This window comes from Leopardus geoffroyi, chromosome C1 (assembly GCF_018350155.1).
Source record: "Leopardus geoffroyi isolate Oge1 chromosome C1, O.geoffroyi_Oge1_pat1.0, whole genome shotgun sequence".
NCBI classification, from domain to species: Eukaryota; Metazoa; Chordata; class Mammalia; order Carnivora; family Felidae; genus Leopardus; species Leopardus geoffroyi.
Genome location: NC_059328.1, coordinates 101,952,501 through 101,969,895, shown reverse-complemented (window position 1 = coordinate 101,969,895; position 17,395 = coordinate 101,952,501). Strand labels below are relative to the sequence as shown.

Below are 17,395 nucleotides of genomic sequence, written 5' to 3'. Positions count from 1 at the left end.
CATTTCCAAATTGAGCTTTCATTATCTTTACCCAGTGATCATTGCAAACTGGGCTTTGTAGTGGACATTGTAATCAAGAGATGTACTGAAGGAATTATACGTTCAAACTTTCAAGTTTCCTTTGAATGCCTTATAGCATTAGATGCTATAAGCCAGAAACTACTTGAAGTAACCTAAAGAGTTAACTTTGTACCTGGCTTGTGGAACATTGACATTAAGAGGGTTAAAGAGGAGCTGTTGCTTTTCAAACCCAGACTCAAAGGGTATATCTGCATGTTGGTTGGGGAAGCCCGAGTGGTGAGCCCATGAACTTGGTCCTCAGAATCATGCAAGTGTATATATATTCAGTTGTTCAGTTCATTCAGAAATAATCAGACCTCAGGGAAGTGATTCATATTAACTAAATGAATAATGTCTGTACACCAAAATAACCATGTATCATTCTACAAGAGAGATGCAATGACCAGTAAACTGTACGCAATATTCCCTATTAAGTAGTTCTGCCCAGAGCACTGTTACCAAATGTTCTGCCCAAATTACCTGTTATCAATGCTTAGCTGTGGTAAGAGAAATGCTATCACTAGGGCTTATGTTCGGTGGGTACATACTCGTAGCTTGTGGTTGGTATCCATTAATTAAATACTTCTCGTATCTCTTCTGGTGTTACTATCAGCTTCCCCATTAAGGAAACACTTTTCGTCTATACAGTCTGTCTTGTACACTGGAATCACTTTATGCCCTCTAGTTTTCAGTGCCTACAGATCAAGACAGGTTCACAATTGGTTAGATTAAAATTTTCTCTTAGTTTCGTTTTTTAAATGCCACAACTTTTTGTTTTTGGTTTGGTTTGGCTTGGTTTTTTAAAGAATTTTTTTTTTAATGTTTATTTATTTTTGAGAGAGACAGAGAGAGAGCATGAGAGGCAGACAGGCAGAGAGAGAAGGAGACACAGAGCCCAAAGCAGGCTCCAGGCTCTGAGCTGTCAGCACAGAGCCCGATGCGGGGCTCAAACTCACAGACCGTGAGATCATGACCTGAGCCGAAGTCGGACGCTTAACCGACTGAGCCACCCAGGCGCCCCTTGGCTTGGTTTTTTAAATGTGATTTTAAGGGGGACCTTGCATTTTGGTCAACAGCACAGGGTGAGACTTTCTGGGAGGTTTCCACAGACACGATATGGTGTTTGATGTTAACTTATCAAATTAATTAATTTGCAGGAATCTAATTTCATTATATTTTCTGACCTTACTTGTGAAATACAGAGTTCATCTGATTTGGAAACTAGAAACCCCCCTTTTTTTTTTTCATTTTATTTATGTATTTTTTAATGTTTTAATTTACTTCTGAGAGACAGAGAGTGCAAGCAGGGGGGTGGGGCAGAGAAAGAGGGGGACGGAGGATCCAAAGCGGGCTCTGTGCTGACAGCAGCGAGCCTGACGCGGGTCTCGAACCCAGAACCGTGAGATCATGACCTCAGCCGAAGCCAGACACTTAACTGACTGAGCCCCCAGGGCTCCCCAAAAACCAGAAACTCTTATATGCTTGTTTTAATCCATTTATATGCTTGTTTCTTATCCATTTAGGATAAGAAATAGTGGCCGTGCAGGACCCGTTAGAGGGGCAGTGGTGAAGTAGATGTCCCTTATTCCTGCCTGAGCCTGCAGCATGAAGACAAGCCAGCCCCATGGCTAGTGTTGCTAAAAGGAACTGAGATATAATGCTAGTCCTGGTAGCTTCAGATTACCTTTTGCGTGCTTTAAAGATTTATTTAGCAGTATAATTAGGTGCATGTCGGATTTCATTCTCTCCTCTCTCTTCACCGCACAGGCAAAGACTGCCACCCAGAAGCATGGCGGAACCACGGGCCTGCTCACGTACCCAGTGCTCCAGGCCGCTGACATTCTGCTGTACAAGTAAGGAGCAGAGCTTACCTCTGGTCTCACACGTACTCATGCCGACAGGAGAGTGAACCGATCCCGAAAAGATTTGGTTGGTGGGGCAAGGGGACATAGAAAGGATTGTGTGAATCAGTTCGCATCTATTCCCCAGTAGGAGGTACAAAATGATAGAAGTATGTTTCCATGTGGAACGAGTAACGTTAAGGACTAACACCTAAATAGCACTGGCTACATGTTCAAAACTGTCATAAGTGCTTTATGTGCATTAGCCCACTGAATCTTCACCAAACCTTGTAAAGATAGCACGACTATCATCCCCATTTTACAGATGAGGAAATTAAGTTAGTGATTTGCCCAAAATCATGTAGCTAGCAAAGCTTGGACCCAGGACTCGAGTGTAGAAAGTTTGAGTGCAGAGTTTTTGTGCTCTTTTTTTTTTTTATTTTTTTAATGTTCCTTTATATTTAAAAAAAAAAATTTTTTTTAACATTTATTTATTGTTGAGAGACAGAGTGCAAGCAGGGGAGGGGCAGAAAGAGGGAGACACAGAGTCCTAAGCAAGCTCCAGGCTCTGAGCTGTCAGCACAGACACGGGGCTCAAACTCTTGAGCCATGAGATCATGACCTGAGCTGAAGTTGGACACTCAACCGATTGAGCCACCCAGGCACCCCAATGTTTCTTTGTATTTTGAGAGATAGAAGGAGAGACAGATTGTGAATGGAGGAGGGGCAGAAAGAGAGGGAGACACAGAATCCAAAGCAGGCTCCAGGCTCCAGGCTCTCAGCATGGAGCTCAAAGCGGGGTTCGAACTCACAAACTGCGAGATCATGACCTGAGCCGAAGTCAAATGCCTAACCCCCTGAGCCACCCAGACACCCCGAGTTTTTGTGCTCTTAACCACTCTGTAATATCTACTTCCCTGGTAATAATTAAACTTCGGGGGTTTTAAGTGTTGACTTCTACAATCTAGACTCTCAAGCAAGGCAGTTTAATACAACTTGTCTGCAATTATGGCAGTCAACCCATGCTTTCCAAGACCTTAGCGGCTAGCCGCATGGACTGTTGACAGAGGAACTGAATTTTGAATTGTGTTTCAGTGTAATTAATTTAAGTTTGAATGGCCACCTGTGCGAGTTTTTCAGCATGATGTAGACATGCTCTGCTTGTCCTGGACCCACAGTCCATGCAGTCAGCCAGTGCTGTCCTTTATGGCCTCAAACCCTACCACCAGAGGCCACCAAGGCCTGCCCTCTCTGACTGCTGGCCAGAGCTTCTGACCTCATCCCTCTCCCAGTTCTTCCCTGCCATCCCCAAGTCACCTCCCTCGGCCCTCCAATTGGCCTTCTAGAGAGAAAACTTCCCAATCAGCACGCGCATAGCCAAGCCTTGCTACTATGAACACTTCTGACGAAAAAGAGAAACTCCGTGAATCTTTTCCCCCCTCTACGGCCTTGATCCTTCCCCAGGAAAACTAGAATTCTTTGCATGTAATTATGATAACAGCATGGAGATGATTGGATATGTACCTTGTACTATGACCCCAGAGCCCTTGTGCAATTAAGATGGAAACAGCCAGAAGAACAGCCCCTTAGCTTTACAAATAAGGAGTGTCGTTTACTACACGCAGGCTATCTTTAACTCCATTTAAAACGTACACATAAGGATTGTGTGTTGTTTGTTGTATTAACTTGAATGCTGGATTCCCAACAGCATTTACTACTTATAGTAAACTTTTGACTTAGCCTGAAAAATCCAGAACACTTTTCTCCAGGAGTAGCAAAATGAAAGTCTAATAAAGATCTAACAAATCTTCCAGCAAAGTGGCATGTTTTCTCACCTGTAAAATGGGAATCATGATTATCATGCACAGGATTATTAAGGGATTAACATGAAATATGGGCCAGGAAGTGCTGTGCCTGGGATCTGTCAGTTGGTCATAACTAGTGATGATTGTCTTTAAGGATTATAAACTCATGTGAAATTTCACTTCCCAGGGGGTCTTCTGTATAGAAGCAAAGGCTGAGATTTTTTGGCACCAGGATATCGAGCCAGTTGATTTCCTTAACAGTTCAAGAACTACAATGTAAAAGTCCTCTAAGCTCAGGGCTGTGAAAAAAGAATAAACTTGAACAAAAGTGACTGCCTCCTTTGTGATACCAGGGAGCACAGAGAGGGAGGGAACTTTGCAGGGCTCTCTTTCATTTTCCTAGCTTTACAGATACAACCCAGTGAGGTTGAGCAGTTTATCCAAAGCTGCACAGCCTGTCAATGGACAGGGAAGCATCAGAGCATGATTATGGCCTCCTGAGGCCTGTGCTGACCCTCCTTAAGGAGTCAACAGTTATATTAGGGGGCAAGATCATCATATAAGTAACTAGGACAATACAAGGTCATATATACTGAAGTGAGGACAAATTTATTTTTACCAGTTGCCCCAAAGACAATTGGCAGGATGATAAAATCCTGCAGTTTCTTTCATCTATAAAGTGGGCCAATGGGACGTAGCTCAGGGGTGATTAAACAAATCATGTGTGAGTTGACATCACCTACTATATGCTCACTACACACGTTTTAAAAGTACAAGCAACATTTTAAAAGGCTGACATTGGCAAAAGTAGCCCAAGGTCCCCAAATCTGACACACATTCTGCCTAAGCTTGTGGGTGTCTTCTTCGCTTACAGAAAACAATAAGTATTTCAGATGTGGCTGGTATACTTGAAGAACTTTCAGTAGCTTCCTGCCTCACTTTGCCCTGACACTAGCAGGTTCTCATAGTTAATGCTTCCAAGGATAAATAATATCTTTCTAGCCTCAGCTACCCTCCAGCCCACTCCCTGGAAGCAAAGAAGTTATCATACTATTTATAAATATTCCTTTTTTGACTTCTGATCCAGGGGCGCCTGGGTGGCTCAGTTGGTTGAGCGTCCGACTTCGGCTCAGGTTATGAACTCGTGGTGTGGTTCATGAGTTCGAGCCCCGCGTCGGGCTCTGTGCTGACAGCTCGGAGCCTGGAGCCTGCTTCGGATTCAGTGTCTCCCTCCGTCTCTCTCTCTCTCTCTCTCTCTCTCTCTGTTCCTCCCCTATTTGCATTCTGTCTCTCTCTCTCTCTCCATCTCAAAAATAAAGATTAAAAATATTAAAATAGCGGATATTTGAAGAGAGACAAAATACCCAAAAGTAGCATTTGCTCGTAGTATTATTTTGCATCTGCATTGTTTTTCTGAATATCCAATTTCAAATAACTAGCTATCTGTTGAGTAAATGTTTCTCTCTCTCTTTCTCTCTACACACACACACACACACACACACACACACACACAGTTGTAATGAACATACAGCAAATACATGTTAAGTACTTGTACTGCTGCTAACCCAGAGAAAGGCACCATGCATGGACATGAGGCAGAGGGAAAGAAGGAATCAACATGAGGGGGGCATTATTTGGCAGTCACTGTACTAGCCACAGCACACCTGTCATGTATTCAGAGTTTGGGACAGCTCTGTAAGGTAGGTAAGTGATATTATCCCCGTTTCACAGATAAAGAAGTGAAATTTTAGAGCGGTGCCACGAAGTCTGCTCGGATAGAGATGACAGTGGTTACCTGGGCCAATCGGTTTCTCTTTCTCAAGAATGCAAACAGAGAAATACAGGAAGAAGCTAAGAAGATAGTGAAAGCAAAAGCTGACACGACATAGGAAAATGGGGAAACAGAGGCCTCAGGAACTGTGAGTCAACAGAACCAAGACCCACCAGGAACAGAGTATACAGAGTCTGATGACTGGTCAGAAACGTCACCCTTGGTAATATTCCAGAGAAGAGCGTAGTCAGCCCTAATGTCTGAGAATCAGAATCCGACCACTGCCATTGAGGACAGCGGAGATAATCAGTTCCTGAAACTGCTTTGGAGACTTCTGGCTGTTGAACTACATCCTTTCTCTATGAGGCCGGTCTGCCCCCAATTTGTATGACATCCTGAAAGCTGCCGGCCACATCCTCACCCACAACTGCCAAGCAGTAGTGTCTCCTCTTGGTCTTTCACTTTCCAGCTCTGCGGCAAGTGCCTGCGGTAAACCAGAAGCCTCTGGAAATGTGGCTTGCAGGCTGCTAGCCCCTGGAAATAGAGAAATTGCATAGAAGGGAGAGGGTGGGGCTGAGATGTCAACAGATAACCCAGGACACTCTCCTTGAAAGCAACAGGAAGCTCTTTGTGATGTTCAGGACAGCGTGAGATGATCTGATGTATACTTTTAAAAGTCAACTGATGGAAGTACAGAGAGTGAGTTGCAGGGGCCAAGAGCGGCCGGGACAGTCTGTTCGGGGCTCTTTCACTAGCCTGTCTGGACCGTGATGGTGTCGGTGAAGATGAAGAGAGTAGGCAAATTTAGATTTGGGGAGGAAAGAGGGATAGAGCTTCCCAATGGAGTGGTGGGTATGAGAAGGGGGTCTCGGTGACCCCACGTTTCTGACTCATGCAGCTGGATGGATGGTGTCGCCATCCATGGAGACTGGGAATACTGTAAGTGGACTAGCCAGAGGAATTTATAACTTCACGTGGTGTTTTCTCTCCTCAACTTCACTAGAGGTAAAAATCTTCATTGTATCTCTCACAAGACCCAGCACCAGGCCATGCACATCATAGTCCCGAAGTCGGGAAAGAATCCCTGAATTAGACATCATTACAGTATATCCAACAAGCAGCCAGTGATGGTGAATTCATCCTTTGCAAAAGGAAAAACAGCACCAAACTCCACCCCACCCAGGCTGGTTAGAGGCAACATCACTGAAAACTCACCAACATAACCAAAGTAGGAAAAAAAGAGAGGAGGACAAAATTCTGTGAGCAGATATATGTAGGCAATGATTATTCATCTGGACACTAATTTTGCTGGAGGGTGGGTGGATCCCGAATAAATGTGGATACAACTAGGAACCGAACAAAAGGAAAAAACATGAGTTAGTCACCAGAGAAGAAGATCAGACACATTATTATGTGACAGAAGTTATAACAATCAAAATTATGAAAGGCTTTTGTTTTCTGTTGTATCTAAGGAAGCACAATCAGGATAAGTTAAAAAAAAAAAAGAGAGAGAGAGGAAGGAAGGACGGAAGGAGGGAGGGAGGGAGGAAGAGAAGGGAAAAAAAAACTGGGGAAAAAAAGAAGACATATTAATATGGGTATCATTATATAGGGGATAAATTTTAAAAGAGCAGCTCTAAATTATCTGATGATGAGGACAGAGGTTAAAAATATGAAGAGAATAAGGCCCATAAGTGAGCAGAATCAAAGACAGGCTGAATTAATGTGAAGTGTGAACCCAATGAATGAGAAGTCAGGGCCAAGATAAATTATAGGAGGTGAGGAGAGCAGTAGGAGCAGAGGGAGAAAAGACTAGAAACAAACAAACTAAAATCAGAGGAAAAAGCCAAGCAAGGCAATAGGACCAGGTGAAAAAAATTAAAACTTTTTAATCCTTTTTTCAAAACAGCACAACCTCACAGAATTGTAAGAAAAGAGGCACGGATCTCACAGAAAGCCAAGAGGCATGCAGAGTCATTATGAAAACTAAATGTGTTTTCTGTTTAGGTTGGTTGCTTTGTGGATCTGGAACCATTTTGACATGTGGAAATATTCATTTTGATGTGCCTAAAGTGTATTGATTATGGTAATTGCTTTTTCTATGTTAGCTGCAGTCCATTGTGATTTCCTATGGGCTACTGTAATTGCTTTTTAACCTGCCCTGTTGGCTAATTTGGTTTGGGGGAGTCAAAGTGACCTCTGCGCGTCAGCCTGACTAGAATCACAAGACAGAAGTACCAAAGTCCAGTCAAAGAAGAGAAACGTAGGAGGGAGGTGTTGTGTGTGTTTACCTCCGAGAGGCGCGCATGCGTGCTTATGGGCACGGAAGGAAACCTAAAAAGGAACATTTTTGGTTTTAACACTTAGGAAGCCAGTGACTTTCTGTGTGGTAGAGAACAATGGACAAAGCCAAGCAAGCATTTTGTAGAACTTCCTAAATTCATTTACTGACCTTAGACAAAGAGAAACCACTTCCTGATCCATTGTCACGGTCCCTGTGCTTTGCCTGTCCGTTCATTATTCTGTCTCTGTTTTTGCTTAAATTAAAGGGGTTCTCAGAATTCCTGTAACATGCTATTTATACCTGGGGATTGCCTAATCAGATATGTGAACCATCAAATTTGTTTTCTATATGTATCAGGATCGCTGCCCAGGTCTGTGACTGTCTCTGGGATTATATGCTGGTATTTATGTTTGTGGTATAAATCACCTGGCAAAAAAGGAAAGTGATCCTGGCTTGAAAAAAGTCACAATGTACCTCTCATCAAGGTCCCTGATAGTATCAGTCTTTTACCATTTCATACTTCATCATGTCAGATATTAATGAATATCTATTATATCAACAGCTAGTGTTTATTGAGCTCTACTGTCCAGTATTATGCTTGCTTATCTCCTTTAATCCTTGAAACAATCTTATGAGGTAATAAGCACCATTATGACACCCAATTTACAGAAAAGTAGGAAGCTTGGCTATGGTAACTCACCTAGTAGCTGGTGGAGCTGGGATATGAACTCAGATAGTCTGACTTCTGACTCTGTGCTCTTATCTTATACTGATGACGAACCGATCTTACTATGATTTTTCGCTTGGTATAAATCTATATAGGTCACAGTGCCCTCCTCTTAAGATCATTCATTTATTCAATAAATATTGTCACTTGATCTTAACCAAAAGGCCGAGAAGCCATTACTTACTCAACAAATATTTGTTCAGCTCCTCAAATATGTCAGGCAACGCCTGTAGGTACTGGAAATAGATTCAAAAAGAAGACAAACAAGCTTTCTAAAAGCTTATTTTTCAGCCGGAGAGAAAACAATATACAATTAAATAAACAAATGAAAGAACATAATTAGATTAGGATTAATACTATAAAGAAAATAAATAGGATATGTGGAAAAGAACAAGAGGGAGAAATCAACATTGGAGAGTATGGTTGGGGAAGGCTTCTCTGAGGAGGTGATATGTAGGCTGAGACCTGAAATAAAGGAGCCAGGCTGAGGCAGCTAAGGGAGGAACATTCCCAAATTCTGGAAGAGCCTCACACACTCACCCAGGTCACTGATACGACCTGTTCGTGGGATTTCACTCCTTACTGCTCCTGACTCTTCTGTTTTGTGTTTGGTTTTCTTTATTTCATGAATTCACTTCTTTTCATTTGATCAGTTTTCTGTCACCACCTATGTTCTCCGTTTCGTGGTCCTGCTTTTATCTTGTGGCAGTGATGCCTTTTTGAATCCCATCGAGGGAACCAAGCAGTTTTCTTTTTTTTTTTTTTTATGTTTATTTATTTATTTTTGAGAGTGAGCGAGCACATAAGTGGTGGAGGGGTAGAGAGAGAGGGAGATAGAGAATCCCAAGCAGGCTCCACACTGTTACCATGGAGCCCGACGTGGGGCTCAATCTCACGAACCTTGAGATCATGACTTGAGCTGAAATACAGAGTTGAACCCTTAACCAAGCAACGCCACCCAGGCGTCCCAAGCAGTTTTCTTTAAAATGCAAAACTATCTGTTTCGTGTAAAAGCTCACTTTCAAATGTCTGATCTTCCTCAGGATCTAAAGGGTAAAGTCCCCCTTCCCTTGTTCCACAGTACTTTTCACGGTCCCATATTGGTCTCTTTTACTTGTCTGTCTGAATTTTATGGGCCGGGTGTTTTAAATCCATATTGGAACAAGGGAACCTTTCAAATAACGTCTGCCAGTCTACGAAAGGCCCTTGTGTCCACCTTCTGCCTCCCTGGCCACTAGTTGAATTCCCTGCCCAGAATTCAACAGGAGGGCAGGACAGTGTGTCCGATTGCACATGCCAGTCAGCTAGGTTGGTACCGCTGGCCCGAGAGAGAGCTTTCTCCTACCACCTGTCTGGCTCTTTCACTCTCTGAACAGAGGCATTACATGCAAAAGAGCCTTCACCAGGTTACACTGCTCCCATGTCGCTTTCTGCTTCAGTGTCTCACCTTCTGCGCTTCCCTTTTTCATTCAACACCTGTAACCTGAGTGCCGTCCTTCGCTGGCCGGGATGTGTTCTGTGTCCTGGGTCCGGCAGTGGCCAAGACAAACAAGGCCCTGCCCTCACGGAGCTCTTGTCCCATTCTTGCGAGGATACAATGCACCCTGACCTGCTCCTGCCGCCTCCGCTGCTTGTCTGGTTACTTCCTCTTGTCGTGACTGAGTGTCTAAAGAGTCAGGCTGATGAGACAAGGGCCGCCTTGGCGGCAGCAGAGGGGTGTCTGCCCCCATCCCACGGGGGATGGGTTTCCAGCAATGGGGGCTCTCGCTCTGAACCTACATGGCCACCAGCTCCACCAGTCGCTCTTTTCAGTGCTTCTGTTGATCCTCACAGTTCATGAAAAGTCTTCTCAAATTCCGTCTTCAGGTGTAACTCTTGCTGCTAGTTTTAAGTTATTTATAGTTTCTTTGCCTTTATGGGTATTTTAATACGAAATTGACATAGGTTCTCTTGGAATATAGTGCCGACCTGCAGTGTTGGCTCTCCGATGTTGAGTTGGGGAGTAAATGTGGGATAGTCAGTGCCAACGTCTAGCAGGAAGGCAGAGATATAGTCCTAAGCCTTCAGAGACACAGCAGAGCTAGAGGCATAGCCCCAGAATCATCAGAGGAGAAGGCACGTGTAGATCCCCAGGGGAAAGCTGATGAGCTCTCTAGTGATGAGAGAGAACCAGTGAGCCAAGATGATGTTTTTAGAAATATCAACACTTAAGGGACAAAAGGGAGAGAAAATAAGCCACACATTGCTCTCTGTTGATTCTGTTTCTTTTTTCCTCCCCTGTGAAAATTTATACATACATAAATAAATATTCATCAGGTCTTGATTATTCGCTTTGCCAAACAGATGACCCTGGGCTTTTTTCCCCTCACAAACGTCCCCTCTTTGGGGCCAAGCTAGAGAGAAGTTGGAATGAGAGTCAGGTCACGGGCGAACCTCTGGCTGCATAGGCAATGTTCGTGAGCATCCTTCTGAAATACGGTGTAGTACCATTTTAGAATTATTCCCTACATAGCTACCGGTGTCCGAAGGCTTACAGACTTCAGGCAACTCCACTAAGCACACGTTGTCTCATTTCACCTCCACAATAGTATGGGGTAAATATTATTACTCCCATTTATAGTGAGAAAGTTGCCTATGATAGGAATTCTATGATTTACCCAAAGTCACACAAAACGAGAGTGGCAGAGTCAGGATTTGAAGCTCAGAGCCTGAGCTCTGAGGGCCATATTGCATTCCCACCCCACCCCACCCACACACACACACATGCACACAAACATGCACACATGCACACAGGGCAACTGCATGGGTATTTGAGGGGCTGTATGAAAACAACTAATATTCAGAGATTTTTTTTTTAAGAAATAAAATATATTACTTCCATGCAAAAGAAGTGTCAGAGTTGCTTTCAAACCTATACTTACTCTAAACTTCAAAACAGTTATCAGCATTCATTTTGGAAATATACTCTGCGTTATTTTATGACAGTAACAAATATTAGTTTCATTAGCTGACAATCATACCTTGTTGTTGACCAGAAAGTACTAAACATGCATTCACCAGATTTACCTCCACAGGACTTTTGGGTTATTGTAAAAGATTATTTTTTCACTCGAATCAAAATTTCCCACTATATGAATATTCAAAAGAATCTGCTACAAAATCATGTAAATTCTTTACGGTTCTGTAACTATAGCACAGGAATGTTCCTTTTTTTTTTTTTTTTTAATGTTTATTTATTGTTGAGAGAAAGAGTGTGAGTGGGGGGGGGGGGGCAAAGAGAGAGGGAGACACAATCCGAAGCAGGCTTCAGGCTCTGAGCTGTCAGCACAGAGCCCAACACGGGGCTGGAACTCACAATCTGTGAGATCATGACCTAGGCCAAAGTCAGATGCTTAGCTGACTGAGCCACCCAGGTGCCCCAGCACAGGAATGTTCTTATGCAGCTATTAAAAATTTTTATTAATGAAGACCACATAGAAACATAGGAAATACCCATTATGTTAACATGAAAGATGGTATGCATATTATACTGCAATTATGTAAAAATATGCATCCATAGAGACAAGAACAAAGACTAGAAAGTAATTGGAAAAAATAAAAATGATTGCAAAACGAGGGATATTTCAGATTTTTTCAAAATGTTCTCCAGTGTTTTACTATATTAAAGTAGCCAGTCTGTATGCTTTGTTTGCTCATGCTCTGGACAGCTTTGTGAAGTAGACCAGTAAGTAGCCTGTGGACAGTAATTCACAAGGGAAACATAAGATCTCTGCCAGTTTTTTAAGGACCACTGCTTAACCACAGGGATAGGAGATTTTCCTGTCTATAACAAAGGAGAATAGTTTTCCTCTTCTGAGGCTGTTTTAAAAAGTTGTTATTTTCCCACTCAAAATGTACAATTATCGTGTAAATATCCAAATTCACTTTCAGGCAGCTGTTTTCACAGGAAGAACATAAAACTGTTTGATCAAGAAACAACAGCACTTTATTATCTATATTATCAAACGTAAACTCCCCAGCCAAGCATTAAAGACTTAAAATCTCCTATGGGGTGCCTCAGTGGCTCAGTCGGTTAAGCGTCCCACTTCGGCTCAGGTCATGATCTTACGGTTCATGGGTTCGAGCTGCGTTTTGGGCTCTGTGCAGGCAGCTCAGAGCCTGGAGTCAGCTTCGGATTCTGTGTCTCCCTCTCTTTCTGCCCTTCCCCTGCTCAATTCCTGTCTCTCTCTCAAACAAGTAAACATTTAAAAACAGACAAATAAATAAATACATAAATACATAAATAAATAAAGACTTAAAATCTCCTGTCTCTTTCCCTAGTAATGCTTCCGGAGAGAGTTTTCCCCATCAAGACTTCTCTGTAACGGCTCATTGTTCCCTTGTTTGACATGCTGCATCATGAACCAACACTGCGAATTTTATATATGGGATTAAAATAACCATTAGTGAAGCTCCTATATTCTGACATTTTTGTCTCACATCTCTATTTTTTAATAAAATAAAATAAAATATTGCGGGATACAATTCAGGTCTCCTTTTTGCTTTTCCCCAGACCCACTGCCCTTCCCTCCTCCTCTGGGGACAGCTACAGTCATGGCTTTGTGCAGGGGTGGGGGCCGCTTCCGTGTGTCATCCTACTTACATATGCAGCTGTAAACAATAGACAGTACTTTAAGATCTGCACGTCCGTGTACTCTACGTGTCTTCTGCGACTTGGTTTCTTCATTCAACATTGTTTTCAAGATCTGTCTGCATTGTAATGATAGATTTGTTCATTTATTTCAAGTTCCCTGCAGCATATTAATTGTGCTGTGATTGCAATCCACTGGAAAACAAAGGAGCATATTCCAAAAAGATCTTGAGTTACTCCCTGTATGACAGGGAGGAAAAACCCTTGCCGGAAGAGCTTTCTGCCATCTTTGATTTGAAGAGTGGATTGGAGCGGCTTTCAAGTGTGAGCGCAAGCTCTGGAGTAAAAAGCATCTGGCCAGGGCTAGGGTAATATGTGCTGACTGGGCGAGGGAACAGGAGTGGTTTTAAAATACAATTATGCTTAGAGCATATGCTATTTAAGATACCATTCCTCCCTCCCAGCAAGATCCTGTCACACTGGTGTTGATGGCTGTATTCTTCTGCTATGGAAGAAACAGAACTAGAGTTGACAAATGTCTCTTTGGCATTTGTCTGATACGTAGATAAAGACTTGGGCCTCAATATTCCCTCTGTAGTTGGTGAACATTTGTTGAACACCAACAGTGAAATAGGCACAGGAAAGGCAGCTGCTTGCAATATCATCTCAGTATAAGCAGGAGCCTTGCTGAGTGTTTCTGTCTGTCTTTTATTAAAGGTCCACACACGTTCCTGTCGGGGAGGATCAAGTCCAGCACATGGAGCTAGTTCAGGATCTAGCACAAGGGTTTAACAAGAAGTATGGGGAGTTCTTCCCGGTGCCCAAATCTATCCTAAGTAAGTAACACACATATGACTGTTAAATCAGGCCATGTTTCCAAGACAGGACTGGATAATGGACCAAGGCTTGGGATTTCTCCAGGGCTAAACTCGGCTTTCTTGTGGACAGGCTTCAGGATTTGTAACTAGAATCCCCATCTTTCTCTGTACTGTGGTAGACCTTGTTAGATTATTGGATAAAATAACTAAAAAAGTTTGAAAAGTATGGGAAAGGCTAAAAATGAAAAATAATCAAATTCATTAAATTATATAATACGTATATATATATATATATATTTGGTAAATTATATAATATTTTGAGAGTATGAGAAAGACTTAAAATGGAAAATAATCATTTTTATTAAAAAGGATTATATAATTTACCAATTATATATATTTGGTAAATTATATTATATGTATATTGAAAACATTAATCAATGTGTTAATATTGTATTATTAATATATCGTATATTAATATTTTATATATTTAATACTTTATAATGAATTACATATATATATATGCACACACATACTTCCCTGGTTTATGGATGGGGATACTAATGGTTGGCAAAGCTAATTTTGCATCCAAGTCATATATCAAGTTGGTGGCAAAGCTCTTCTGATTTCTTTTTTTTTTTTTTAATGTGTATTTATTTTTGAGAGAGAGAGACAGAGTGCAAGCGGGGGAGGGGCAGAGAGAGAGGGAGACACAGAATCTGGAGCAGGCCCCAGGTTCTGAAAACTCTTCTGATTTCAAAGCCAGTCGACCTTGCCTTCCCTGCTCACAAGAGAACAGTCAGAAGACTGAGAACTGCTGAGTCATCAGCTAGATAAAACAAGAGGGCACTGATCGTTCTCACACTCTCCCTTCCTAAATGCACAACATCGACAGAATGTACCGTCCACCCAGTGGATCTGACACGGCACCTGGAGCTTGTGAGGTAGTACTGGTCTGGAATCTTCTCGAGGAAAGAAGCTGTGAATCTCTATCAATATTTCAGTAGCGATGCAGATTTGTGGCAAGCGCAGAGATCACTGAGCCCAATTAAACTGAGCGTTTATTAAACTGACTGCATTTACGTGGGCCCAGTATCTGATCAGAAGCAAAAGGCAGGTATAAATTTCTAAGCTATTGCAACGGTTCGCACAAATAAAAACCGGGCCTTCCATGCATTGAAACCTTCTTTTAGCAATAAGTAATATTTTAATGCTTTTGCCTTGTTTTTCCTATTTCAACTTGATATGTTTCTGTAATAGCCATAAAATAGGCAATTATTAAAAACACTGGTTTATAAAGCACAGCTTAACATCTTGATTCTATCAGAGCAGTAAGTGAGTCACTTCTCTGTGTGTGTGTGTGCGTGTGTGTGTGCGCGTGTGCACGCACACGCGTTGTATATACTTATATAACTGTGGATAAAGAAATGAAAGCATTGCTACAGATTGTTAAAATTTGTTGGGGGCAGGAAGGGCAGTGGTTGTAAATGGCAGAGAGTGATTAGCTAATAGGGAAAGAGAGAAGGAAAGAAATAGATCAGACTTCTTAAAAAGGTAGGCACAGCTAAGTATGATTGATATATTTTCATTTGTGTACGATTATACATTTTATGAGTATATATGCATTAAGAGATGCATGAAAATATGATCAACAAAATGTTAACAGTATTATTACATATTACAGGTGATCTTTATTTTCATGCTTATATACATGGCTTGAATTTTTCACTATGAGTATTTGGTATTTATATAATCAGATAAAAATAATAAAGTCATTTGGCAAGAAATAACAAGTGTTGGCGAGGATGTGGAGTAAAAGGAACCCTCATGCACGATCGGTGGGATGCAAACTGGTGCAGGCACTGTGGAAAACAGTGTGGAGGTTCCTCAAAAAATTAAAAATAGAACTACCGTATGATCTGATAATTTTACTGTTGGGTATTTACCCAAAGAAAAGGAAAACACTGATTCAAAAAGATATATGCACCCCTGTGTTTATCGCAGCGTTATTTTATGTATAGCCAAGATATGGAAGCAACAACCTAAGTGTCTGTCAACAGGTGATGGAAAAGGGGGATGTGGTGTATATATACACAATGGAGTACTGCTCGACTATAAAGAAGGATGAGATCATGCCATTTGAGACAGGCTGGGTGGACCTAGAGAGTATTATGCTAAGTGAAGTAAGTCAGACTGAGAAAGACAACTACCACATGATTGCACTCATAAGCGGAATCTTAAAAGAGTCAACAAAAAGCAGAATCAGGCCTATGAGTACAGAGAACAAACTGATGATTCCCTGAGGGGAAGGGGGTGTGGGCCAAACGGGTGAAGGGGAGAGGGAGGTACAGGCTTGTAGTTAGGGAATGAAGGAGTCGGGGGAACAAAAGGCACAGCGTAAGGAATGGGGTAATAGCATTGGAGGGTTAGATGGGGTAGATGGGGTAATAGCATTGGAGGGGACAGGCGGTAGTTATACTTGCGGTGAGCATGGCATAATGTCTGCATTTGTCAAATCACTACGTTGTACGACAGAGTTGGTGTACGACTGTGTGTCAACCATACTACTCACTAATAATAATAATAATAATAATAATAATAACGTCATTTGGTATTCTCTGCACGTTTTAAGATCTAGACACTGACATTCCTGGTGATGTTTTCTGATTTTGGTTTTGTCTTCTGGTTTTGGTTTCGGTGTGTGTGCGTTGGCGTTTTCCCCCAGCATCGATGAAGAAGGTCAAATCCCTCCGTGATCCTTCGGCCAAAATGTCCAAATCGGACCCTGATAAACTGGCCACCGTCAGAATAACGGACAGCGCGGAGGAGATCGTGCGGAAATTCCGCAAGGCTGTGACGGACTTCACGTCGGAGGTGACCTACGAGCCGGCCCGCCGGCCGGGGGTCTCCAACCTGGTGGCCATCCACGCGGCCGTGACCCGCCTCCCCGTGGAGGAAGCGCTCCGCCGCGGCGCCGGCATGGACACGGCCCGCTACAAGCTGCTGGTGGCCGACGCTGTGATTGAGAAATTTGCGCCAATTAAGAGGGAAATTGAAAAACTGAAGATGGACAGAGGCCACTTAGAGAAGGTTTTACAGGTCGGGTCAGCAAAAGCCAAAGAATTGGCACACCCCGTGTGCCAGGATGTGAAGAAATTGGTAGGGTTTCTGTAGGAAGCTTCAATCCCAGAAAGGCGTTTATGCCTTGTGGTCTGTGCACTCCAATAAAGGCAGCTTTCCTCACCAACGAAAAGTTGTGGCTTGGGGATGTTTAATTTGGTACCCATGATTATTTGCTTCATTTGATAAATAATGATTTGTAGCCTTCAAATAGAGCAGTATTCTAAATCATCAGCAAAATGCTGTGGCTAAAGGAAGGAGGGAGTGGGGGAAGAAGGAGGGAAGGAGGAAGGAGGGAGGAAGGGAGAAAGGAGGGAAGAAGGGAAGGAGGAGGGAGGGCAG

General features: G+C 42.5%; 1 protein-coding gene across 6 annotated transcripts in view; it reads left to right on the top strand.

The window, feature by feature from the left end:
* The window catches only part of WARS2 (tryptophanyl tRNA synthetase 2, mitochondrial), a 97,766-nt gene that overhangs the window by 77,678 nt on the left and 2,693 nt on the right, over window positions 1-17,395 (top strand). For 4 of the 6 annotated variants that reach the window (XM_045478829.1, XM_045478827.1, XM_045478828.1 and 1 more), the window contains 3 exons: window positions 1,828-1,913; window positions 13,836-13,954; window positions 16,659-17,186. In XM_045478829.1, the coding sequence (XP_045334785.1) occupies window positions 1,828-1,913; window positions 13,836-13,954; window positions 16,659-17,107 (654 nt within the window). In that variant the 3' untranslated portion in view covers window positions 17,108-17,186. Of the gene's footprint in view, window positions 1-1,827; window positions 1,914-13,835; window positions 13,955-16,658; window positions 17,187-17,395 lie in introns of those variants that run through there. The other 2 variants (XM_045478831.1, XM_045478830.1) reach the window with 1 other exon arrangement.